Source organism: Passer domesticus, chromosome 4 (assembly GCF_036417665.1).
Source record: "Passer domesticus isolate bPasDom1 chromosome 4, bPasDom1.hap1, whole genome shotgun sequence".
Lineage (NCBI taxonomy): Eukaryota > Metazoa > Chordata > Aves > Passeriformes > Passeridae > Passer > Passer domesticus.
The window spans coordinates 34848890-34875407 of NC_087477.1; the positions used below are offsets into that span (position 1 = coordinate 34848890).

At 47.5% G+C, this 26518-nt stretch overlaps 3 protein-coding genes and 1 long non-coding RNA gene across 6 annotated transcripts in view; 1 reads left to right on the forward strand and 3 right to left on the reverse strand.

The window, feature by feature from the left end:
* Positions 1-26518, forward strand: part of LOC135298900 (uncharacterized) — a 36904-nt gene that overhangs the window by 663 nt on the left and 9723 nt on the right. For 2 of the 3 annotated variants that reach the window (XR_010360960.1, XR_010360961.1), the window contains exon 1: positions 29-929. This is a non-coding gene — a long non-coding RNA (uncharacterized LOC135298900). Of the gene's footprint in view, positions 1-28; positions 930-26518 lie in introns of those variants that run through there. The other variant, XR_010360962.1, reaches the window with a different exon arrangement.
* Positions 3819-8031, reverse strand: LOC135298895 (alcohol dehydrogenase 1-like). Its single transcript, XM_064417048.1, has 9 exons — positions 7872-8031; positions 6856-6954; positions 6257-6398; positions 6072-6159; positions 5740-5959; positions 5359-5619; positions 4918-5053; positions 4479-4617; positions 3819-4068 (listed from the first exon to the last, which is right to left on the reverse strand). The coding sequence occupies exons 1-9, from the start codon at positions 7887-7889 to the stop codon at positions 4044-4046; spliced, it is 1128 nt and encodes a 375-aa protein (XP_064273118.1). The 5' UTR covers positions 7890-8031; the 3' UTR covers positions 3819-4043.
* LOC135298896 (alcohol dehydrogenase 1-like) lies at positions 12019-16253 on the reverse strand. The gene is made up of 9 exons (XM_064417049.1): positions 16075-16253; positions 15053-15151; positions 14454-14595; positions 14269-14356; positions 13936-14155; positions 13555-13815; positions 13115-13250; positions 12676-12814; positions 12019-12265 (listed from the first exon to the last, which is right to left on the reverse strand). The coding sequence occupies exons 1-9, from the start codon at positions 16090-16092 to the stop codon at positions 12241-12243; spliced, it is 1128 nt and encodes a 375-aa protein (XP_064273119.1). The 5' UTR covers positions 16093-16253; the 3' UTR covers positions 12019-12240.
* Positions 20215-24816, reverse strand: LOC135298893 (alcohol dehydrogenase 1). Its single transcript, XM_064417046.1, has 9 exons — positions 24657-24816; positions 23625-23726; positions 23275-23416; positions 22871-22958; positions 22538-22757; positions 22134-22394; positions 21710-21845; positions 20874-21012; positions 20215-20462 (listed from the first exon to the last, which is right to left on the reverse strand). The coding sequence occupies exons 1-9, from the start codon at positions 24672-24674 to the stop codon at positions 20438-20440; spliced, it is 1131 nt and encodes a 376-aa protein (XP_064273116.1). The 5' UTR covers positions 24675-24816; the 3' UTR covers positions 20215-20437.

A 26518-nucleotide genomic window follows, 5' to 3' on the forward strand; every position in this document is an offset into this window, starting at 1 on the left:
GTGAAGACATCCGACTGGGTGAAGGCAGCCCGCTGTCGGGGCGGGTGAAGGGATCTGCAGTGGGATGGGAATTTTGACTGGGCTTCTTGACATTCCATCCAGCAGCCTTTGAAGCAAAGCAATTCACTGGCTCATGCTGTTGTTTCATTTTCCAAAAAAAGTTTTTCTCCAGGCAGGGTAGGGAAGGCTTCTTGTGAGGTCTGCAGACGTGATTGTGTAAGATGAGGGGAACAGTTCTGCCGTGAGCTGTTGGGATTTTCCACAAGAGGTGATGGTGCTTGAGGAATGGCAGGATGTAACTGAGTCCACCCCAGTAAGAAAGGGAATTTTTATTTTTCAGTGACATGCTAACAAAAGCTTAGCAAATACCACAGATAGACAACAGCAGAAGCATGTGGAAAATTAGCAACAGGACATAAGCAACTATGGCATTTAGTAAATAACATGAAAGCAACATAACATTTAATAACAAAACTAAAATGATAAACTAAATCTGTAGGCTCATGAATGCTGACGTGGAACTGGAAGGTAATTTGGCCAGTGAGGGTGCTATACAGGTTCCACACCCTGTTGAAATCAACTCAGGCCTTGTCCATTTCCCTGGTTAAATTCAGCTCTGCCAACCTCTCCTGCTAATTTCATGCTCTTGGCCACCCCTGGTTTGTCAGTGCTTCCAAAAAGCCTCCAAGCATTTTATGTTTAGATAAACTCCACAGATGCTCTGCCTTTTTTAGTATCTTTGACATTCTGAACATTATAGGCACTGATTCTGGTGGACAAAGGGGCAGATACTTAAATCAGACCTGTTTAACACTCATTGTCCAGTTTCAGAGATGAAAGAGGTTGTTTATTTTTTCATCTTTCCTTCCCTTGCAGTTTTGTGATGCTGCCCCCAATCCTGCTGTGTACTTTGGAAGCCCCTGGACACTGTAAGTGGTTTTGCAACTTTCTTTCTGTACTCAGCACCATGCAAGCAAATCAAGTTACCACTCCATGATCTTGACTAAACTATCCATGCTTTGTCACATGTTTCAGGTTTATGTAGGTAAGCTCTGTAGGAGAGGACTTCCACCGCTGCTCTGAATTTTCCATTTGTTTGGTTTTGGTGTTGTTCTATCAGGTGTTACATGTTCATCAGGAACATCAGCTTGGATGGGGAAGAGGGCTTGGAAGCACTCTGTGCATGTGGGAGGGAGACCTGGCAATCACGTTCTTGTTTCGTGGATGTGGTCTGTCAAGTGGGGAGAAAAGTCCAAAACAACTAGGGATTGGTATTACATTTTTTTCCTTTTTTTTTTTTTTTTTAAATTTAGACTGTCTTATTATGCTTAGCCTAGAGGCATTAATTTTTTAGTGAGTTTTTTTCTGTACCTTAGTTTAACTTTGAAGCACAAACAGATCACTTGCAAGCTTGGCAGGCAGTGGATGGCTGAATGAAGGTGCAAGTGCTGTGCCAGGGTGCCCATCCTGGGACAGTGTGCCAGTGGCAGAAGCTGGCTGTGTGGCTCCCTCAGAAGGAGGAGCTGGTGCTTTGGCACTGGAGCTGCTGGCTGCAGCCTCACACGCTGGAGAACAGATTGGCAGGGCACAGGGAGGCTGGAGCAGACTGACAAGTCTACCCAGAAGCAAAAATAAAATGCATTAATGCAAACATTGCCTGGTCTGTTTTCCCCAAGCTGATATGGTCCTACATTGACCCACAGGTAATTTCCCTTCTATTAATACTCTTAATTTTCCAAATCAAAACAGTAGTTTTGATAGAAATATTTCATTAGTGCAACCCTCTTAGAGCTGGGATAACAAGCTCCAGCAGTGGATGCTTGAGTGTAACTCTCTTTTTGTGGGGCATTGCTCTCAAAACCATCCTTTTGAATTCTGATTTAAGTTTCCTGCATTTTTCTGTGAAGTACTGGAGGATAATACTTATGCTCAAAAATGCTCAAAGCTGGTTGGTATTTCTTTGGATAATTCTTAGGTAATTGCAATATTTTGTAAACATAAATATAAATATAAATAAATATAAATATTATCTGGTAATTCAAGAAATGGTTGGTTCCAAAGGACAAACTTTAGGAATAATTTTACTAATTGATCCTAGTATAATTCTAAACTATACTGGAGTAAAATAACTTTTCAAAACAAATCTGTTGTATTTAAAATAAGTGCAAAAGTGACCATGACAGTTTTGCAGTAGAGACACATGAAGTTGGGATGCTGAGAGATGTTTAATATTTTAGATATGGAAATAAGTAATTTGGGGAGTTTTGTGATTAAATACTCTCAGGTATCTGCATTCACTGAAAACCAAATAAAACACAAAAAGCTGATCTAATAAGTGCATATTTGAATATGTTAATATTCAAATAACTATGCAAGGGAAATTTGAAAGATTAAAATGGTGAAAGAGTTGTGCTATCACCTCCTTCTTTGCACTCAGCAGCATTTTCTTCTGATTTGTCTTTGCTTTCAAAGCAAATGTAATTATTTGGCCAGCAGTGAAACAAGTGATGTTTGGGAATCAAGCAGAATTTGAGGAGCTCTCTAATTATCTGCTAAAATCTGAAGTCCTGCCCAGTTAGTGATTGTTGGCAAAGGGACAGGAGGATCCCCGAGATCCAAGGCAGCATGCCCGGAGAGCAGGGAACGGTGACCACCAGGTGGCCCTGCTGTAGCAGAGAGCTCCTCAGTACTCAGAAGAGCTTATGCAATTTTTCACGTAACAACACTTCAAAAGAATTGGTAAAGTGCAAGTTACAATTTATTTTAGGCAGAATTTTTTTATACTAATCGAACGTTTTTTTTATCTAGGTCTGGATTTTTTCCAGAAAGGAAAAAATTATTATCTTTTGTCCCAGTCCTGCACAGATTTCTGTGTTTATATTTGTTAGACAGGTACATGGCAAATTGATTACATTTTTGAGACTTGTCACCTGTATAAAGTTAAGACTGTGCAGATGCAGGTGCAGTATTAGGGAAACATGGTTTATTGGAAGTTCTTGGAGTTTTCTAAGTAGGGAAGTGCTAGAACTCAATTAATTAACATTTATTGAATTATATTGGTGTTGACTCATTACCGTCACTCTTGTTGTCATATGTTTGAAAAGTAGTTAGGAGAATTATAGCTAACTTTATGTCATGGCAGAGTGATATGTGCAGAAGGTACTAAAAATTGGTGGACAGGATGGGATTTGTTTACCTTCGATAACTCATTTGAGTGTTCATGATATTCTGTGTAATTACTGATTGTGCTGAGGGGTTTCTAGAAGTTCAAAGGGCTGTGGGATGTGATAAGTGTTGCACAAAAGAGGTCAAAAGGCATGGTAGTGTTATGGCTCTGATGTTCAGCACTGAAAGAAGGATCTGTTTAGCAGAATGACCGTCTTGGACTGACAATCCTGTTCTTTGGGGAAGAGTTTTCAAAGTTGTACTGTAACATACCATGGGACTTGGTGTGGAAAATGTATTAAAAGGACAATAGCATATGCCAAAAGAAAACAGCATCCATGGATCCTGTATGAGTGTTACATCATTATAAGAAAGTTATCTACTGCTATATATGATATGCTTCAGAGCAGCAGCATCAGGGATGGTTTCCCTGCTGGTCTTTGCTGGAAGCTACAGCATTCAGCCAGCTGAGATGGGGGAAGAGAGGAGAGGGCCCAGTTCACTGAGGGAGATGAAGGTGGGAGGTGGCAGCAGAGGAGGGGCAAAGGCCATTGGTCATTGCTGAGACTAAGGATGTGGTGGAAGGCCTTCGATGTGAGGGGGAGCTCTTCATCTTCTCTGGAAACATTTTTGATTGAATGCACTGCGTGGGACAAGTTTAACAGAAACCCTTTATTAGTACAAGCATTTTCCTGGGAGAGAAATCCTTCTGGATTTTGTCCAGGGACAGCAGGATCAGCAGCTCCACCAATACAGGTGAGTTGCTCATTCTCTTCTCCTGGTGCCCCACAAGGAGAGCTGCTGGTTGAGAAGGGCTCAGGCCAGGAGAGATCTGCTGCTGCGCTGGTCCCTCTGCGCGGCTTCCTTGGCCGTGTCCTTCAGAAGAGCAGGACAGTGCGGATACTGGAAAGAGGAAGGGAAGGGAGGGTTTGCTGCAGCTCAGGAGCAGGCAGTGTGGCAGGCAGGTGTGCCTGGGCACCGGCCACCTTCTTTGTCATGCAGCCTCTTCCTGACTGAGCTGCTTGAGCCGTGCAGCAGCGGGGCAGCCTTCAAATCCCTGCTGAGGGGAACCCCTCACGGGATAAGGCCACAGGATCTGGGTGGAGTTGAACCATGGGCAGGAGGGTTCCCTGTGCTGAGCATGGGCTCTTCCCTCTGGGCTGTGGCAGATCTTGCCTGCACTGAGCTGTGAGGCCCTGCTTCCTCAAAAGGCTCAGGTGCTCTTTGGGAAGCCAGTGTTGCATGCTCTGCCCGTTGGAATTTTAGGAGGAGGTGTTGAGGTTTGCTGATCCTCCTGCTGCTCAGGGTCTCACCTTTTTCCTGCACGTAACAACTCAAATCCCTCATTCACTTCAGCAAATGGCAGCATGTGCGTGATCAGTGAGTCTGAATTGAATTTCTTCTCCAAATAGCTGGAAACTAATTTGGGGATACATTCTCTCATCTTCCAGCCTAGAAACAGGAGAAAGCAGGTGAATGAATAAGGATAGAAAGGCAGTTTTGGTAAGGCAGTGTTACTGTGAGGGTCAGGACTGAGTGACCAGTGCTGGTGCCACACACTTGTGAGATGTTTTCTATTTTTCAGGACAAGTGAGTTAATGTGTGAAACAGGTAGAAGATTATTTTCATGTCTAATGCTAATGTTCAATACAGGCAATGAAGTGCTCCTCTTTAGTTGTCTTTTACTATGGATTGTCAACTACCGTGAAAAGAAAAGCTGAAATATTTAGACAGAATTCTTAAATTCACTACCTCCCAGCACAGTCCCCTTCCATGTACGCCCAAGCAGGAGAAGCATGGGATCGATGGAAATCTCTGATCCAGAATCCAGTTCTCCAACCATCACACAGACACCAGTGCTCATATTGCAGGAAGCCAAGGCAGCAATCTGATGGGACAGGCAGGAGAATGAGAGAAAGCCCTTATGGGTTAGTCATGGGAGTGTTCTTTTGGTGCAATCTCCTGCTCCTCCCTGGTAATCTGAAAACACACATGCCCCCCTTGTGGAGCAGACTTGGATAGCTTAAGACATCTTTAAGATTTTTACACTGTTTTATGCCCAAGCCAGCAGCCTGCCATTGTGCATCCAGCAGTGCAGGCATCAGGCAGGGGACTTCCCATGGAGGTGAATTTTTCCCTGAGAGGAGCCTGTGGTGATCTGGGAGGGAGCACGGGTGCTGAAGTGCCACCTACCATGGTGTCCGCGTGCCCAATGGCCTCAAAGGAGTAGTCGACGCCCTGCCCGGTCATCTCCGTGAGCACCTCCTGGATGGGCTTCTTGAAGTCTCGAGGGTTGATGCAGTCGGTGGCTCCCAGCTCCTTGGCCTTGGCAAACTTGTCCTTGTTGATGTCCACGGCAATGATGCGGGAAGCTCCAGCTGCCTTGCAGCCCATGACAACAGAGAGGCCAACTCCTCCGAGGCCGAAGACGGCACAGGAGGAGCCTGGTTTTACCTGCACAGATGGGAGCCTGTGAGTCTCCAGCGGGAACAGGAGGAGGAGAAGGTTCCTTTTGTACAGGATTGATCAGGTTGTGAGGGCAGCCGTGGGTGCTGAACACGCCTGAACACGAACCTTGGCTGTGTTGATGGCAGCCCCATAGCCTGTGGAAAACCCACAGCCAAACAAGCAGACTTTGTCCAGAGGTGCTGCAGCATCTATCTTGGCAACGGCGTATTCTGGGACCACGGTGTATTCTGCAAAGGTGCTGATCCACAGGAAGTGGTGGATCCGCTTCCCTCTGCAAGAGAAGCGGCTGGTCTTGTCCGGCAGGAGGTTTTGTGGTTCAGAGATACTGTGGGGAGATGTAAGTGTTTGTATTTGATTGAGTGAAGCACTGATGGGGGTGTCAGATTTGTCATAAAGTCAATCCCACATAGATGTAGGGGAAGGCAAAGTAAACTTACTGGGACTTCTGGCAGAAGTTGGATTCAGGTTTCCGGCAGAAGCTGCATTCCCCACACTGAGGGAGGCAAAGGGGAATCACTTTGTCTCCTGGAAGAAAACAATATGCCATATTAGGTGGCTCTAAGGATGCTGCTTGTGTGAGAGCTGATTCCTGGGCATGTGTTTGTGTGTGTGTGTCAGTTACCTGGTTTCACAGAAGTCACTCCTTCTCCGACGCTTTCCACAATTCCAGCTCCTTCATGGCCAGGAATAACTGGGAAGTCTGCGTTAGGAAAGCAGCCTTGCAGAAGGTGTTCATCTGTGCGACAGATGGCTGTGGCCACAAGCTATTTGGAGAGGAACAAGTAGATGTCCTTGCCTCTGTCTTACTCAGTTTATGGAAGCAATTTTCTCAGGGGTGTTATGATGCCCTTCAGTCAGTGCTGGCACTCTATGGCAGCACGCAGAGCCCAGGTTGGGCTTTCCTCTTCTGTTCACTCTGGATGCTCCATGTGGCTTTCCTCTGCACTGAGCTGGAGGTGGAAATTGAAGGGAGGCCACAGTGCGGGTACCCGAGCCCTGTCCAGCAGAGCAATGGCTGGAGACAGGAATTCCTGTGTGACAGCTTAGACAAGAATTAGTCCAAAAAGGAGCCCCTGGAAGATGGTGCATTTGAGCCAAGGCAGCTCTGGACAATTAAAGCCTCTTGGAGAACAAAGATCCCTGAGTTTTACTGAAGGTATAACCACAAGAAGAGCAATTCCCACAAGGAAGGAAGAAAAAATAATTGAAATGTATTTTTACCTTGATTCGGACTTCCCCTGCCTTTGGGGGTGCAACTTCCACCTCCTCAACAGAGAGTTTGCCCGGGGCCCAGGCAACAGCAGCCCTGCACCTGATAACCTGGAAACAACCGAGAGGAATACATTGCATGGGAACACTGGCCTTTAGCACATGGTTGAGGGAAGTCATCCTGCAATCAACTGAACCAGAGGTGATCAAACCTGGTGATGTTCAGCTGAACCTGAAACCAAGTGCTGTCCAATAAACACTGGCCTAGTTCAGGGTCTGAGGAAACCCCAGTTGTGGTTTGGGACCCAAAGAGTGTCAGGTGTAGCCTTGGAAAATTACTGGGTTCTGATGGCTTTGGTGGATTTTTCATAATATCCCCAAGTATTACTGACCAGACTGTGCTGTCATGGGGACTGCAGATCCTACCTAGTGGAAATGCCTTTGGAGAACGTTGACATCATCCTTGTAACACACTGGGCTGATGGTGAGCGAGAGGGGTTGTAGAATTGTCCCCATCTGATCGGCACCTGGAGGGTTTTTTTCGTTTTTTCCTTTACCAAGGTTTGCTTTGAGTGTGACATGGCACAAGCCCTTCCCCGATCAACTCAAAGCAGCTTGGCACCAGCAAAATGGGGCTTGCAGCTTGAAAAGGGAATTGCCGTGGGCAAGGATGAGTGCAGGAGGTGAGCGGCTGAAGAGGGCACCACTGAAGAGCTGCGTTTGCTGCCAGAGCAGGAGCACAGGGTGGGATTGAGCAGGAGGGTGTTTTTCAGAGCAGCACAATTCCATACTTTGCCTCCTGAGCAGCTGGGCAGGACAGAGGGGGAATGCACTACCGAATGCAGGCATGGACACGTGCAGTCGCCTGCGAGCAGAGTCTGGTGAAATGCACAGGGCTTGGGGAGAGGTGCGGGAGTAAGGTCGGGGGAAAGGGCGCGCAGAGCGGTGCGCAGGCTGAGCCTTTGGCAGCGGATTTGGCCAAGAGCAGGGCACCTCGGAAAGGAGGACGGGCAGTGCCTTGTCCTTACTTGTCCCGCAGTGGCCATGTGGTCTGAGCAGAGCTGAGGCTGTGGCTGTGGCAGGCTGGAGGGAAGCTGGTGCCCCGGCGTGTTGCAGAATGCCGCAGGCGTGGAGCGGGAGCAGTCCCGGCGCGGCCCCGTCTCTGGAGAGCGCTGGTTAATGTGTGCCGGCTGCTGGATGCTGGGCGGCGCGGTGAGTGCTGAGGGGAGGAGCTGGATGGCGGCAGGGAGAGGGCTGGGAGCACAATCCTCCAGGGAGGCTTTTATCAGTGACCCTGCCCTTGGGTCATCCCCTGCCCTCCCTGCCTGAAAGGCTCAGAGTTCTCAGAAAGATTGGTTTATTTCTTCCAGTTGCTTCTGGCAGGTGTGTAGGGATGAGATCTGCCTCATTGCTGGGGCTTCCTCGGAGTCCCCTTTTAGCCAGGTTGGAGCATTTGACCTGGTGGCCATTCACACCACAGTATTTGCAAAAGGATTAAAAACAAAAAAAGTACAAAATACAAAAACAAAATCCTGTGAAGATGTGGTGTGGTGCACAAAGACACATGTCCTCCTTTGTTGAAGCTTTACTGTCTGCGGTATTGGAGCTATTTTCACCAGAGGAGTAAGGGCAGAAGAGGATTTTATTCCCCAAGTACCCATTTGCTTCCCTCCGGTGTAACCAGGTTTGTAGGTGGGTTCAGTCCACCCAGGCTTTTCAGGTTCCTCCAGAGCTGTTTTCTGCTGAGGCATTGGACAAGGTGATGTATTTCAGGGATTGGATGAGTGAGAGCTTGTTGGTGGACCAGACTAAGATGAGCAGCCAGAGTGTGATGTAACCTCCACAGTTCAAAAGCAATCTTCCTTCTGTGTGGCTGAAAGGACACTTTTGTAAACCTAAGGAATGGGATAATTTCCTAGAAGACTGCCACTAATGACAGAAACCCCCTTTTTGGGTCACTAGCCATTTAGAGTGCTATAATGAGGAGAAGTTAGCTCTTTAGCTATTGAGGGAGTTTATATGTGTATGTATATATTTCTTTTTTTTTAAATCAGAAGACATCTCTTGACGTTTGGATTAGCAAAAAGGACTTGACATGATCAGAAAAAAATGTAGCATTCATGAATTATGGGCATTACTCTCTAGACTCAAGCTTGGCACATTCAGATGTACAGTTGATTCACATGTCCTTCACAAAATCCCAGAATGGCCTTGCTAAAAGGGACCTTAAAGATCATTTCTCTCCAACTCCCCACCATGGGCAGGAACAGCTCTGACTAGAGGAAATTGCTCATAGTCACATCTGAGTGGCCTCAAATGCTGCCAGGGATGGGCCATCGGCCACTCCTCCTCAGCCGGTTCCAGTGCCTCAGCACTGTCACAGTAAAGAATTTCTTCCTAATATCTGGTTTTAAACCTACTCTCCCTCATGCCTGTTATTCTAGCAGGTCACACACCAGATATCATGGAACAAAACTATGGTTCTTCTCCAATATTTGCATGTACTTCCTGTGCCTTGCAATCCTCGCTTTAGCCTGAGAGTGGGCTGATTTAAGTGCTCAGCCAAAACCAAAAATACTCTGTAGGCTGTTCAGACAGACTCACTTTACAGAACTCCTGGGACATAGGTTCCTTGGCTTTGATTCCCATTCTGTTTTCTGCCTTGCCCAAGGGCTGGAAAGCAATTCCAGAGGACTGATGCTGTGTGGCTGATATCCCATAGGGATGGCAGTGTTTGAAGTTGGAACTAACAAATTTCAGAAGCCCTGTAACTATGAATGGGTTCATTCACCTGCTTCCTAGATAGCATTCCATACAGATGGCTTATGATTTCACCTCACACCTAGGGACATAAATGTGCTACTTGTGCTGGCACTTCATGGCTCTGAAGATGTATCCAGTGTCTGCTGATGAGTGTATAACCCCCACAATGGTTGTAAAAAGGTCTTTCAAATGTGTACTGTTATTTTCCTAAAACATCCATGTGATGCTCTAGTCCCCCAAACCTGCAAACCCAAAACTGATGTGAAATGAGAATTTCAGTCTGCCCTGCTTGCAGTTGTTAAGGGCCGTGGGGAGCTGGCACCTCTGCAAAACATTTGAAATGCATGCAGTTATTGCAGGGAGCTGATACTGAGATCCTGTTGCTGTGCAGTTTTTTGTATCTATTTCAGACAAGAGGTTGTTGTTGTTTTCATCTTATCCACGTAATAGAGGGAAAATAAGATCAAAGTTGCATGTCAGCAGGCATGGATTTAATGATTGACTTTTTAATGGCAGATCCTATGTATCTAGGTTCTACGATATGTGCTATCCTGACTTTCTGTATGGAGTCATGTATTTTATAGGTTTTAACAGCTGATCTGTGAGGTCAGATGTTAGTATACAGAGGCACGGACATCAAGGTGTTTGTCTTCATCTTGGCAGTCAGTTTTCTGTCCCCCTCTTTATGTTCTGGTTGTTTGCTGCCTGTATCAAAGAGGTGGAGAGACGGTAGAAAATTTGACAGAAATCTCTGTGGAACAGATGCTGAAATGCACTTATGAGGGCTAAGTACAAATCTTATCTGTTCTGCTGCCTGCAGCAGGCTTCTATAATTTTTAATTACAAGTCAGAGTCTGATATGAGTGCCCTTATTAATGACCCAGCATTACATTTCTGTCCACAGTGTAAGTGGGCACCTGTTTCAGAGACAATTTTTGCACTCTGCTGTGAAGGACAAACTAGATCATATCCTGGCAGGAATTGTTAGCAGTATTGATAATTCACTATTCTTTAAGATGCCCTGGTGCCTTAATTTCCACAAGAAGTGAAATATTGTGTACCTCTTACAAAAATGATAGTGGTATGACGCAAATGAGGTAAGGAAAGTGGGAGTTAGATTCACCCTAAAATCTATTAAAATGGGCGATTGATTCTGTTCACCCTTGTGGAGGAGAAGGGCTGAGGGTGAAAATGTTTAACTAGAGTACAGGACTAAAGGACTCTTAGAGCAATTGCTGATTTTGAGACCATGTTGTCATAGAATGATGGAATATCTCATCTTGGGAGTGACCCATTAAGACTATCTTTTTTTTTTTTTTTTTTTTCTGTACTCATGGCAAATTCCTTTGTTAAACCAGCTGGGATCATAGTACGTCCTACAGTATTTCACTCTGCAATTTAAGAGAAATTTTACTTTCTGATAGCCAGGGGATAGCACCTCTAGCACTGACATTTGTGTCTGATGGGACACAAATGCACATGTAATGTCTCTTCCCCATTACAGTCTGTACATTTCTGTGAGGTTTTTCCAATACGAATACTAGAGCAGGAGAAAAGCCTCCAGACTAAGATTAGGATCTAAAGAGGACAAATATGAATCAAAGAATGAAAAAATTAGGAGAGAATAGTACAGACCACAGTGATGGGTCTATAGTGGATAGCCATGGTGACATCCACATTATTTGTTTGCCCCTTGATTCTCACCCAGAGGCCCTTAACTGTGCCAGTTCAGATCCACACATTCCAACCCTTCTATTCCATGCAGTGCCACCTCCCTGCGTCTTCTGCCCTGCCTTTCCCTCCTGAAGTTCCTGTAGCCATCCAACAGGGCACTCCAGTCACAGGACTTGTCCCACTAGTTCCACTTATGCCAAGGACATCAAGTCTCTGGCACCTGGCAAAAGTTTCCAGGTCATCATTGGTTGTTCCTCAAGCTGCAATCATTGGTAATAGAAAGATTTTCATGTGTGCTACTTGGTAGCCAACACTTGTGAAGCAATTGAGGGATCCCCTTACTGCTCCTTTCCTCACGTTTTGGCTCACAATCCCACTGTTCATCCCTGGCCAGCCTGGTATTTTCCCATTCCCCTTTCCCAGAATAGTTAAAAGTTCAGTCAAAGAGTCCTGCTTGCTCCTGTGCTAGAGCTCCTTTTCCCCTCTGAGAATGGCTCATGCTGTCAGGTGTCTGCAGATGAGGTGGAGAATGGATCACCTCACAGCCAAAAACCCAATTCTTTTTTGCTTACACCAGCCTTGGAGCCATGCATTAACCCCATGGATCTGCCTATTCCTACCAGTATGATTCCTCATGAGAGAAAGGTCAAGAAGATCACTAGCTGTGTTTCTGATCCATCAACCAATTGTCCCAAGGCCCTGGAGTCTCTGTTGATTGAGTGCACTATGTCAGATGAGTTGGTTTAAAAACCTTTATTAGTACAAGCATTTTCCTGGGAGAGAAGATGCTTTTATGTCCTGTCTGGGCAGAGCAGGAGCAGCAGCTCCACCAGCACAGGTGAGTTGCTCATTCTCTTCTCCTGGTGCCCCACAAGGAGAGCTGCTGGTTGAGAAGGGCTCAGGCCAGGAGAGATCTGCTGCTGCGCTGGTCCCTCTGCGCGGCTTCCTTGGCCGTGTCCTTCAGAAGAGCAGGACAGTGCGGATACTGGAAAGAGGAAGGGAAGGGAGGGTTTGCTGCAGCTCAGGAGCAGGCAGTGTGGCAGGCAGGTGTGCCTGGGGACCGGCCACCTTCTTTCTCATGCAGCCTCTTCCTGACTGAGCTGCTTGACCCGTGCAGCAGCGAGGCAGCCTTCAAATCCCTGCTGAGGGGAACCCCTCACGGGATAAGGCCACAGGATCTGGGTGGAGCTGAACCATGGGCAGGAGGGTTCCCTGTGCTGAGCATGGGCTCTTCCCTCTGGGCTGTGGCAGATCTTGCCAGCACTGAGCTGTGAGGCGCTGCTTCCTCAAAAGGCTCAGGTGCTCTTTGGGAAGCCAGTGTTGCATGCTCTGCCTGTTGCAATTTTAGGAGGAGGTGTTGAGGTTTGCTGATCCTCCTGCTGATCAGAGTCTCACCTTTTTCCTGCACGTAACAACTCAAATCCCTCGTTCACTTCAGCAAATGGCAGCGTGTGCGTGATCAGCAAGTCTGAATTGAATTTCTTCTCCAAATAGCTGGAAACTAATTTGGGGATACATTCTCTCATCTTCCAGCCTAGAAACAGGAGAAAGCAGGTGAATGAATAAGGATAGAAAGACTGTTTTGGTAAGGCAGTGTTACTGTGAGGGTCAGGACTGAGTGACCAGTGCTGGTGCCACACACTTGTGAGATGTTTTCTGTTCTTTAGGATGAGTGGGTTACTGTGGGAAACAGGTAGAAGATTATTTTCATGTCTAATGCTAATGTTCAATACAGGCAATGAAGTGCTCCTCTTTAGTTGTCTTTTACTATGGATTGTCAACTACCATGAAAAGAAAAGCTGAAATATTTAGACAGAAATCTTAAATTCACTACCTCCCAGCACTGTCCCCTTCCAGGTACGCCCAAGCAGCAGAAGCATGGGATCGATGGAAATCTCTGATCCAGAATCCAGTTCTCCAACCATCACACAGACACCAGTGCTCATATTGCAGGAAGCCAAGGCAGCAATCTGATGGGAGAGGCAGGAGAATGAGAGAAAGCCCCTATGGGTTAGTCATGGGAGTGTTCTTTTGGTGCAATCTCCTGCTCCTCCCTGGTAATCTGAAAACACACATCCCCCCTTGTGGAGCAGACTTGGATATCTTGAGACCTCTTTAAGATTTGTACACTGTTTTATGCCCAAGCCAGCAGCCTGCCATTGTGTATCCAGCAGTGCAGGCATCAGGCAAGGAACTTCCCATGGAGGTGAATTTTTCCCTGAGAGGAGCCTGTGGTGATCTGGGAGGGAGCACGGGTGGTGAAGTGCCACCTACCATGGTGTCCGCGTGCCCAATGGCCTCAAAGGAGTAGTCGACGCCCTGCCCGGTCATCTCCGTGAGCACCTCCTGGATGGGCTTCTTGAAGTCTCGAGGGTTGATGCAGTCGGTGGCTCCCAGCTCCTTGGCCTTGGCAAACTTGTCCTTGTTGATGTCCACGGCAATGATGCGGGAAGCTCCAGCTGCCTTGCAGCCCATGACAACAGAGAGGCCAACTCCTCCGAGGCCGAAGACGGCACAGGAGGAGCCTGGTTTTACCTGCACAGATGGGAGCCTGTGAGTCTCCAGCGGGAACAGGAGGAGGAGAAGGTTCCTTTTGCACAGGATTGATCAGGTTGTGAGGGCAGCCGTGGGTGCTGAACACGCCTGAACACGAACCTTAGCTGTGTTGATGGCAGCCCCATAGCCTGTGGAAAACCCACAGCCAAACAAGCAGACTTTGTCCAGAGGTGCTGCAGCATCTATCTTGGCAACGGCGTATTCTGGGACCACGGTGTATTCTGCAAAGGTGCTGATCCACAGGAAGTGGTGGATCCGCTTCCCTCTGCAAGAGAAGCGGCTGGTCTTGTCCGGCAGGAGGTTTTGTGGTTCAGAGAAACTGTGGAGGAGACAAAAGTATTTGTATTTGACTGAGTGAAGCACTGATAGGGGTGTCAGATTTGTCATAAAGTCAATCCCACATAGATGTAGGGGAAGGCAAAGTAAACTTACTGGGACTTCTGGCAGAAGTTGGATTCAGGATTCCGGCAGAAGCTGCATTCCCCACACTGAGGGTGGCAAAGGGGAATCACTTTGTCACCTGGAAGAAAACAATATGCCATATTAGGTGGCTCTAAGGATGCTGCTTGTGTGAGAGCTGATTCCTGGGCATGTGTTTGTGTGTGTGTGTCAGTTACCTGGTTTCACAGAAGTCACTCCTTCTCCGACGCTTTCCACAATTCCAGCTCCTTCATGGCCAGGAATAACTGGGAAGTCTGCGTTGGGAAAGCAGCCTTGCAGAAGGTGTTCATCTGTGCGACAGATGGCTGTGGCCACAAGCTATTTGGAGAGGAACAAGTAGATGTCCTTTCCTCTGTCTTATTCAGTTTATGGAAGCAATTTTCTCAGGGGTGTTATGATGCCCTTCAGTCAGTGCTGGCACTCTATGGCAGCACGCAGAGTCCAGGTTGGGCTTTCCCCTTCTGCTCACTCTGGATGCTCCATGTGGCTTTCCTCTGCACTGAGCTGGAGGTGGAAATTGAAGGGAGGCCACAGTGGGGGTACCCGAGCCCTGTCCAGCAGAGCAATGGCTGGAGACAGGAATTCCTGTGTGACAGCTTAGACAAGAATTAGTCCAAAAAGGAGCCCCTGGCAGATGGTGCATTTGAGCCAAGGCAGCTCTGGACAATTAAAGCCTCTTGGAGAACAAAGATCCCTGAGTTTTACTGAAGGTATAACCACAAGAAGAGCAATTCCCACAAGGAAGGAAGAAAAAGTTATTGAAATGTATTTTTACCTTGATTCGGACTTCCCCTGCCTTTGGGGGTGCAACTTCCACCTCCTCAACAGAGAGTTTGCCCGGGGCCCAGGCAACAGCAGCCCTGCACCTGATAACCTGGAAACAACCGAGAGGAATACATTGCATGGGAACACTGGCCTTTAGCACATGGTTGAGGGAAGTCATCCTGCAATCAACTGAACCAGAGGTGATCAAACCTGGTGATGCTCAGCTGAACCTGAAACCAAGTGCTGTCCAATAAACACTGGCCTAGTTCAGGGTCTGAGGAAACCCCAGTTTGAGTTTGGGTTTGGGACCCAAAGAGTGTCAGGTGTAGCCTTGGAAAATTACTGGGTTCTGATGGCTTTGGTGGATTTTTCATAATATCCCCAAGTATTACTGGCCAGACTGTGCTGTCATGGGGACTGCAGATCCTACCTAGTGGAAATGCCTTTGGAGAACTTTGACATCATCCTTGTAACACACTGGGCTGATGGTGAGCGGGAGGGGTTGTAGAATTGTCCCCATCTGATCGGCACCTGGAGGGTTTTTTTCGTTTTTTCCTTTACCAAGGTTTGCTTTGAGTGTGACATGGCACAAGCCCTTCCCCGATCAACTCAAAGCAGCTTGGCACCAGCAAAATGGGGCTTGCAGCTTGAAAAGGGAATTGCCGTGGGCAAGGATGAGTGCAGGAGGTGAGCGGCTGAAGAGGGCACCACTGAAGAGCTGCGTTTGCTGCCAGAGCAGGAGCACAGGGTGGGGTTGAGCAGGAGGGTGTTTTTCAGAGCAGCAAAATTCCATACTTTGCCTCCTGAGCAGCTGGGCAGGACAGAGGGGGAACGCACTACCGAATGCAGGCATGGACACGTGCAGTCGCCTGCGAGCAGAGTCTGGTGAAATGCACAGCGCTTGGGGAGAGGTGCGGGAGTAAGGTCGGGGGAAAGGGCGCGCAGAGCGGTGCGCAGGCTGAGCCTTTGGCAGCGGATTTGGCCAAGAGCAGGGCACCTCGGAAAGGAGGACGGGCAGTGCCTTGTCCTTACTTGTCCCGCAGTGGCCATGTGGTCTGAGCAGAGCTGAGGCTGTGGCTGTGGCAGGCTGGAGGGAAGCTGGTGCCCCGGCGTGTTGCAGAATGCCGCAGGCGTGGAGCGGGAGCAGTCCCGGCGCGGCCCCGTCTCTGGAGAGCGCTGGTTAATGTGTGCCGGCTGCTGGATGCTGGGCGGCGCGGTGAGTGCTGAGGGGAGGAGCTGGATGGCGGCAGGGAGAGGGCTGGGAGCACAATCCTCCAGGGAGGCTTTTATCAGTGACCCTGCCCTTGGGCCATTCCCTGCCCTCCCTGCCTGAAAGGCTCAGAGTTCTCAGAAAGATTGGTTTATTTCTTCCAGTTGCTTCTGGCAGGTGTGTAGGAATGAGGTCTGCCTCATTGCTGGGGCTTCCTCGGAGTCCCCTTTTAGCCAGGTTGGAGCATTTGACCTGGTGGCCATTCACACCACAGTATTTGCAAAAGGATTAAAAACAAAAAAAGTACAAAATACAAAAACAAAATCCTGTGAAGATGTGGTGTGGTGCACAAAGACACATGTCCTTCTTTGTTGAAGCTTTACTGTCTGTGGTATTGGAGCTATTTTCACCAGAGGAGTAAGGGCAGAAGAGGATTTTATTCCCCAAGTACCCATTTGCTTCCCTCCGGTGTAACCACGTTTGTAGGTGGGTTCAGTCCACCCAGGCTTTTCAGGTTCCTCCAGAGCTGTTTTCTGCTGAGGCATTGGACAAGGTGATGTATTGCAGGGATTGGAAGAGTGAGAGCTTGTTGGTGGACCAGACTAAGATGAGCAGCCAGAGTGTGATGTAACCTCCACAGTTCAAAAGCAATCTTCCTTCTGTGTGGCTGAAAGGACACTTTTGTAAACCTAAGGAATGGGATAATTTCCTAGAAGACTGCCACTAATGACAGAAACCCCCTTTTTGGGTCACTAGCCATTTAGAGTGCTATAATGAGGAGAAGTTAGCTCTTTGGCTATTGAGGGAGTTTATATGTGTATGTATATATTTCTTTTTTTTTAAATCAGAAGACATCTCTTGACCTTTGGATTAGCAAAAAGGACTTGACATGATCAGAAAAAAATGTAGCATTCATGAATTATGGGCATTACTCTCTAGACTCAAGCTTGGCACATTCAGCTGTACAGTTGATTCAAATGTCCTTCACAAAATCCCAGAATGGCCTTGCTAAAAGGGACCTTAAAGATCATTTCTCTCCAACTCCCCACCATGGGCAGGAACAGCTCTGACTAGAGGAAATTGCTCATAGTCACATCTGAGTGGCCTCAAATGCTGCCAGGGATGGGCCATCGGCCACTCCTCCTCAGCCGGTTCCAGTGCCTCAGCACTGTCACAGTAAAGAATTTCTTCCTAATATCTGGTTTTAAACCTACTCTCCCTCATGCCTGTTATTCTAGCAGGTCACACACCAGATATCATGGAACAAAACTATGGTTCTTCTCCAATATTTGCATGTACTTCCTGTGCCTTGCAATCCTCGCTTTAGCCTGAGAGTGGGCTGATTTAAGTGCTCAGCCAAAACCAAAAATACTCTGTAGGCTGTTCAGACAGACTCACTTTACAGAACTCCTGGGACATAGGTTCCTTGGCTTTGATTCCCATTCTGTTTTCTGCCTTGCCCAAGGGCTGGAAAGCAATTCCAGAGGACTGATGCTGTGTGGCTGATATCCCATAGGGATGGCAGTGTTTGAAGTTGGAACTAACAAATTTCAGAAGCCCTGTAACAATGAATGGGTTCATTCACCTGCTTCCTAGATAGCGTTCCATACAGATGGCTTATGATTTCACCTCACACCTAGGGACATAAATGTGCTACTTGTGCTGGCACTTCATGGCTCTGAAGATGTATCCAGTGTCTGCTGATGAGTGTATAACCCCCACAATGGTTGTAAAAAGGTCTTTCAAATGTGTACTGTTATTTTCCTAAAACATCCATGTGATGCTCTAGTCCCCCAAACCTGCAAACCCAAAACTGATGTGAAATGAGAATTGCAGTCTGCCCTGCTTGCAGTTGTTAAGGGCCGTGGGGAGCTGGCACCTCTGCAAAACATTTGAAATGCATGCAGTTATTGCAGGGAGCTGATACTGAGATCCTGTTGCTGTGCAGTTTTTTGTATCTATTTCAGACAAGAGGTTGTTGTTGTTTTCATCTTATCCACGTAATAGAGGGAAAATATGATCAAAGTTGCATGTCAGCAGGCATGGATTTAATTATTGACTTTTTAATGGCAGATCCTGTGTATCTAGGTTCTACGATATGTGCTATCCTGACTTTCTGTATGGAGTCATGTATTTTATAGGTTTTAACAGCTGATCTGTGAGGTCAGATGTTAGTATACACAGGCATGGACATCAAGGTGTTTGTCTTCATCTTGGCAGTCAGTTTTCTGTCCCCCTCTTTATGTTCTGGTTGTTTGCTGCCTGTATCAAAGAGGTGGAAAGACAGTGGAATATTTGACAGAAATCTCTGTGGAACAGATGCTGAAATGCACTTATGAGGGCTAAGTACAAATCTTATCTGTTCTGCTGCCTGCAGCAGGCTTCTATAATTTTTAATTACAAGTCAGAGTCTGATATGAGTGCCCTTATTAATGACCCAGCATTACATTTCTGTCCACAGTGTAAGTGGGCACCTGTTTCAGAGACAATTTTTGCACTCTGCTGTGAAGGACAAACTAGATCATATCCTGGCAGGAATTGTTAGCAGTATTGATAATTCACTATTCTTTAAGATGCCCTGGTTCTTTAATTTCCACAAGAACAGAAATATTGTGTACCTCTTAAAAAAATGATAGTGGTATGACACGAATGAGTTAAGGAAAGTGGGAGTTAGATTCACCCTAAAATCTATTAAAATGGGCGATTGATTCTGTTCACCCTTGTGGAGGAGAAGGGCTGAGGGTGAAACTGTTTAACTAGAGTACAGCACTAAAGGACTCTTAGAGCAATTGCTGATTTTGAGACCATGTTGTCATAGAATGATGGAATATCTCATCTTGGGAGTGACCCATTAAGACTATCTTTTTTTTTTTTTTCTGTACTCATGGCAAATTCCTTTGTTAAACCAGCTGGGATCATAGTACATCCTACAGTATTTCACTCTGCAATTTAAGAGAAATTTTACTTTCTGATAGCCAGGGGATAGCACCTCTAGCACTCACATTTGTGTCTGATGGGACACAAATGCACATGTAATGTCTCTTCCCCATTACAGTCTGTACATTTCTGTGAGGTTTTTCCAATACAAATACTAGAGCAGGAGAAAAGCCTCCAGACTAAGATTAGGATCTAAAGAGGACAAATATGAATCAAAGAAGGAAAAAATTAGGAGAGAATAGTACAGACCACAGTGATGGGTCTATAGTGGATAGCCATGGTGACATCCACATTATTTGCTTGCCCCTTGATTCTCACCCAGAGGCCCTTAACTGTGCCAGTTCAGATCCACACATTCCAACCCTTCTATTCCATGCAGTGCCACCTCCCTGCGTCTTCTGCCCTGCCTTTCCCTCCTGAAGTTCCTGTAGCCATCCAACAGGGCACTCCAGTCACAGGACTTGTCCCACTAGTTCCACTTATGCCAAGGACATCAAGTCTCTGGCACCTGGCAAAAGTTTCCAGGTCATCATTGGTTGTTCCTCAAGCTGCAATCATTGGTAATAGAAAGATTTTCATGTGTGCTACTTGGTAGCCAACACTTGTGAAGCAATTGAGGGATCCCCTTACTGCTCCTTTCCTCACGTTTTGGCTCACAATCCCACTGTTCATCCCTGGCCAGCCTGGTATTTTCCCATTCCCCTTTCCCAGAATAGTTAAAAGTTCAGTCAAAGAGTCCTGCTTGCTCCTGTGCTAGAGCTCCTTTTCCCCTCTGAGAATGGCTCATGCTGTCAGGTGTCTGCAGATGAGGTGGAGAATGGATCACCTCACAGCCAAAAACCCAATTCTTTTTTGCTTACACCAGCCTTGGAGCCATGCATTAACCCCATGGATCTGCCTATTCCTACCAGTATGATTCCTCATGAGAGAAAGGTCAAGAAGATCACTAGCTGTGTTTCTGATCCATCAACCAATTGTCCCAAGGCCCTGGAGTCTCTGTTGATTGAGTGCACTGTGTCAGATGAGTTGGTTGAAAAACCTTTATTAGTACAAGCATTTTCCTGGGAGAGAAGATGCTTTTATGTCCTGTCTGGGCAGAGCAGGAGCAGCAGCTCCACCAATACAGGTGAGTTGCTCATTCTCTTCTCCTGGTGCCCCACAAGGAGAGCTGCTGGTTGAGAAGGGCTCAGGCCAGGAGAGATCTGCTGCTGCGCTGGTCCTTCTGCGCGGCTTCCTTGGCCGTATCCTTCAGAAGAGCAGGACAGTGCGGATACTGGAAAGAGGAAGGGAAGGGAGGGTTTGCTGCAGCTCAGGAGCAGGCAGTGTGGCAGGCAGGTGTGCCTGGGGACCGGCCACCTTCTTTGTCATGCAGCCTCTTCCTGACTGAGCTGCTTGAGCCGTGCAGCAGCGGGGCAGCCTTCAAATCCCTGCTGAGGGGAGCCCCTCACGGGATAAGGCCACAGGATCTGGGTGGAGTTGAACCATGGCCAGGAGGGTTCCCTGTGCTGAGCATGGGCTCTTCCCTCTGGGCTGTGGCAGATCTTGCCAGCACTGAGCTGTGAGGCCCTGCTTCCTCAAAAGGCTCAGGTGCTCTTTTGGGAAACCAGTGTTGCATGCTCTGCCCGTTGGAATTTTTGGAGGAGGTGTTGAGGTTTGCTGATCCTCCTGCTGCTCAGGGTCTCACCTTTTTCCTGCACGTAACAACTCAAATCCCTCATTCACTTCAGCAAATGGCAGTGTGTGCGTGATCAGCAAGTCTGAATTGAATTTCTTCTCCAAATAGCTGGAAACTAATTTGGGGATACATTCTCTCGCCTTCCAGCCTAGAAACAGGAGAAAGCAGGTGTAGATATGATATTTTATGGAAAATTCTCTACTAGGATTTTTCCCTCCTGAGAGCTGAGAGCCTCAGGAAAGAAATGTAAACAATAACTATCTGCTGCTGTGGAATGCCACACGTGCATCTTCCATTGGTTCATGTGGATTGTTTTCTCTTAGTGACCAATCACAGCCACCTGTGCCAAGGCTGTGAGCAGTCACAGGATTTTGTTATGCATTCTATTTTATTCTATTCTTGTTCTTGGTAGCCTTCTGATCTTTCTTCTCTCTCTGTTCTTTTAGTATAGTTTTAATGTAGTATTTTAATATAATATATAACATAATAAATCAGCCTTCTGAGAAAAATGGAGTCAAGCCTCGTGTCCCCACACTTGGAGCATCCACCGCAAGAAGCACGTGCATGAATAATGGTAGAAAGTCTGTTTTGGTAAGGTCGTGTTACTTTGAGGGTCAGGACTGAGTGACCAGTGCTGGTGCCACAAACTTGTGAGATGTTTTCTGTTCTTTAGGATGAGTGGGTTACTGTGTGAAACAGGTAGAAGATTATTTTCATGTCTAATGCTAATGTTCAATACAGGCAATGAAGTGCTCCTCTTTAGTTGTCTTTTACATAAAAGCCCTCTTTTACTATGGATTGTTAACAAAGCTGAAATATTTAGACAGCCTTCTTAAGCTCACTACCTCCAAGCGCTGTCCCCTTCCAGGTACGCCCAAGCAGGAGAAGCATGGGATCGATGGAAATCTCTGAACCAGAATCCAGTACCCCAACCATCACACAGACACCAGTGCTCATATTGCAGGAAGCCAAGGCAGCAATCTGATGGGAGAGGCAGGAGAATGAGAGAAAGCCCTTATGGGTTAGTCATGGGAGTGCTCTTTGGTGCAATCTCCTGCTCCTCCCTGGTAATCTGAAAACACACATCCCCTCTTGTGGAGCAGACTTGGATAGCTTGGAGGAACATTTAACATTCATGCAATTTTCTCTCACAAAGATATGCCCAGCAGTGCAGGCAATAGGCAGGGGACTTCCCATGGAGGTGAATTTTTCCCTGAGAGGAGCCTGTGGTGATCTGGGAGGGAGCACGGGTGCTGAAGTGCCACCTACCATGGTGTCCGCATGCCCAATGGCCTCAAAGGAGTAGTCGACGCCCTGCCCGGTCATCTCCGTGAGCACCTCCTGGATGGGCTTCTTGAAGTCTCGAGGGTTGATGCAGTCGGTGGCTCCCAGCTCCTTGGCCTTGGCAAACTTGTCCTTGTTGATGTCCACGGCAATGATGCGGGAAGCTCCAGCTGCCTTGCAGCCCATGACAACAGAGAGGCCAACTCCTCCGAGGCCGAAGACGGCACAGGAGGAGCCTGGTTTTACCTGCACAGATGGGAGCCTGTGAGTCTCCAGCGGGAACAGGAGGAGGAAGAGGAGGAGGGGGAGGAGAAGGAGGAGGCAAAGGTTTCCTTTGCACAGAATTGATCAGGTTTTAAGGGCAGCCGTGGGGTGCTAAACATTCCAACCTTGGCTGTGTTGATGGCAGCCCCATAGCCTGTGGAAAACCCACAGCCAAACAAGCAGACTTTGTCCAGAGGTGCTGCAGCATCTATCTTGGCAACGGCGTATTCTGGGACCACGGTGTATTCTGCAAAGGTGCTGATCCACAGGAAGTGGTGGATCCGCTTCCCTCTGCAAGAGAAGCGGCTGGTCTTGTCCGGCAGGAGGTTTTGTGGTTCAGAGAAACTGTGGAGGAGACACAAGTATTTGTATTTGATTGAGTGAAGCACTGATGGGGGTGTCAGATTTGTCCAAAAGTCAACCCCATGTAGATGTAGGGGAAAGCAAAGTAAACTTACTGGGACTTCTGGCAGAAGTTGGATTCAGGATTCCGGCAGAAGCTGCATTCCCCACACTGAGGGATGCAAAGGGGAATCACTTTGTCTCCTGCAACAAAGTGGTTCTCATTTAGGTGCCTTTTGCTCCACAGTCCCTGAGGGCATTGCCTGTTGAATTACCTCTCCTGAGCTTTCTGATGGGAGAAACCTACCATGAACCCTCTGCTTTCCCTGTGAGGATGAATGCTCCAGACCTCACTAATCTACATGGGGAACAGAATGGAAGAGTGGACATGAAAGTCCAGTACACTGAGTCTGCACTCAGTTTTTTAACCAGTGACTCAGGAGCAGGGGGAACTTTCTGATCTCTTGGCCGAGCTTTGAGGCCTGACTTCTGGGCATGCATTTGAGTGTGTGTTGGTTACCTGGTTTCACAGAGGTCACTCCTTCTCCAATGCTTTCCACAATCCCAGCTCCTTCATGGCCAGGGATAACTGGGAATTCCACATTAGGCAAGGAACCTTTCAAAATGTGATAATCTGTGTGACAGATGCCTGTGGCCACAATCTGTTTGGAGAGGAAAGAGTAAATGGTGATTTCTAGAAATAGTCCAGCCGCTGTTTATTTCAGTTTGCGGAAGGATTCTCCACAGAGAATCCTTCTCTGGACAGTTAAGGCCCAGGGGTGGACACCGATCACTTGATTATATCCAAGCTACAGCCACAAGTCGAGCAAATCCCACAAGGGAGAAAAAATTCTTGAAATGTGTTTTTACCTTGATCCGAACTTCCCCTGCCTTTGGGGGTGCAACTTCCACCTCCTCAATAGAGAGTGGTTTGCCCAGGGCCCAGGCAACAGCAGCCCTGCACCTGATAACCTGGAAACAACCGAGAGGAATACATTGCAGGCAAAGGTTCACCTTTGACAACAGCCCAGGACAATTGTCCTACAATCACCAAAGCCAGGGCTGCACAACACACGTCTCTGCACACTGCAGCACACTCTTCTAGAGCTACACAACTGTCCTGTGCTGTGTTCTGAGGGTTGCTGGTTGGATGGGATTCCGTGGGACAACAGAAACATTGGAGTGCTCAGCTGTATGCGAAGCCAAACAATGTTCAGTAAACACTGACTTTGTGTGAAGTGTGAAATACTAAACGAAGTGACTGGTTCATTTGGTGTTCATTACGGGGCAGATGTGACAGCAACATGAGTGCTTCTGCAGCTTACAGCAAGCAAGACAGAAGTTTTGTTTTAGAGAGCTGACGGTATCAAAAAAGAGGTTGCAAAACAGTCCCAGCCTGGCTGGAAACGGGATAATTTCTCTCCTTGCCAAAAGGATCATTTATGTGTGACATTGCTCAAACCCTTCCCCGATCAACTCAAAGCAGCTTGGCACCAGCAAAATGGGGCTTGCAGCTTGAAAAGGGAATTGCCGTGGGCAAGGATGAGTGCAGGAGGTGAGCGGCTGAAGAGGGCACCACTGAAGAGCTGCGTTTGCTGCCAGAGCAGGAGCACAGGGTGGGATTGAGCAGGAGGGTGTTTTTCAGAGCAGCACAATTCCATACTTTGCCTCCTGAGCAGCTGGGCAGGACAGAGGGGGAATGCACTACCGAATGCAGGCATGGACACGTGCAGTCGCCTGCGAGCAGAGTCTGGTGAAATGCACAGGGCTTGGGGAGAGGTGCGGGAGTAAGGTCGGGGGAAAGAGGGCGCGCAGAGCGGTGCGCAGGCTGAGCCTTTGGCAGCGGATTTGGCCAAGAGCAGGGCACCTCGGAAAGGAGGATGGGCAGTGCCTTGTCCTTACTTGTCCCGCAGTGGCCATGTGGTCTGAGCAGAGCTGAGGCTGTGGCTGTGGCAGGCTGGAGGGAAGCTGGTGCCCCGGCGTGTTGCAGAATGCCGCAGGCGTGGAGCGGGAGCAGTCCCGGCGCGGCCCCGTCTCTGGAGAGCGCTGGTTAATGTGTGCCGGCTGCTGGATGCTGGGCGGCGCGGTGAGTGCTGAGGGGAGGAGCTGGATGGCGGCAGGGAGAGGGCTGGGAGCACAATCCTCCAGGGAGGCTTTTATCAGTGACCCTGCCCTTGGGCCATTCCCTGCCCTCCCTGCCTGAAAGGCTCAGAGTTCTCAGAAAGATTGGTTTATTTCTTCCACTTGCTTCTGGCAGGTGTGTAGGGATGAGGTCTGCCTCATTGCTGGGGCTTCCTCGGAGTCCCCTTTTAGCCAGGTTGGAGCATTTGACCTGTTGGCCATTGACACTATAATATTTGCAAAGAGGTTAAAAATTAAAAAATAAAATAAAACAAAACAAAACAAAAAACCAAACCAACCCGCCCCCCCAAAAAAACAAAAAAACCAAACCTCCAAAAAACAAAAACAAAAACAAAACAAAAAAACCCCCCCCAAAAAAAAGAAAAAAACCCCAACCAAACAAAAAAACCCCAAACAAACAAACAAACAAACAACCAAAAAAAAAAAAAAACCGGAAACCAAATAATGACAGTGAAGACATGGTGTGGATGACAAAGACACATCACTGTCTGTGTTGAAGCTTTACTGTCTGTGGTATTGGAGCTATTTTCACCCCAGTAGTAAGGGGAATGTCTGTCACGAAAGGATTTTTTTTCCAAGGACGCGTTTGCTTCCCTCCGGTGTAGTCAGGTTTGTGGGTTCACCCTCCCTGGGCTTTTCAGGTTCCTCCAGAGCTGTTTTCTGCTGAGGCATTGGACAAGGTGATGTGTAGGAGAGACAGGATGAGTGAGTGCCTATTGGAGGGGCAGGCTAAGATGAGCACTGTGTGTTTGGGAACTCTTTCTGTGTTTGGGAAGACGTCAGCCCCACATTTATGTGTTCAGTGGACTGCCCACAGAGGTTTGTGTTGGTGCTTGCTGTTGAATCTCCCAGCCCTATTTCATGGGCCGAGGGGGAGGTTGGTTGCAGCTGCAGGACTCAGAGTTGGCCAGCCAAGCCCCCAGCTCTCAAGTTCCCTAATTTATCTCTAGCTCCAGGGATGCAGCCCAGCTGCTCTATCACGCCCCAATATCTGTCTGAGCTCTTGCACAGAGCATGGCAGCCCTGTGGTGTGACAGTGGTCCCAGCCACATGGATGTGCTGCTTGGCATGCAGTTCTCCAGCCCTGCTGGTAAACCCACCCAACCTCTAGGCAATGACATGTTCCTGGCTTGGAGGTGAGCAGCTGGCTCTAGAGCAGACAGGCACTTGTGGACCATTTTTATCTGTATTTTAAGTAAACAGGGATGTTTAACAGTTTTTCCCAAAAAATCTGTACTTTTTCATACATTTGTTTGCAGACCTCTGGTGGCCTCAATCAGACAATGAATGATGATGATGTATAATTTCCCAGGAATAAGGAGTTTTAGAATGAAGTTTTAAAGATTTTCAGTATGCAGCCTGGTCAACCTGTTGCATTAAAAAATAAATAAATCTATCATGATTTCTTGTATGATTTGTGTATCTTGTTAGAGAAAAAAAATTTCATAGGTTTGTTGTCTTCCAGGTATTTGTGTAGCACAGTTGTTTTTATTACTGGGATCTGTGGTCCCCATCTGATAACCTGGAAGCATTGGAGGGAATTATGTTGTGTGGGAATGATCATTTGGCTTTGATGCACTGTCAGGAAGCGTGATCTTAAAAGCATGTGAAAATAGAGCTTC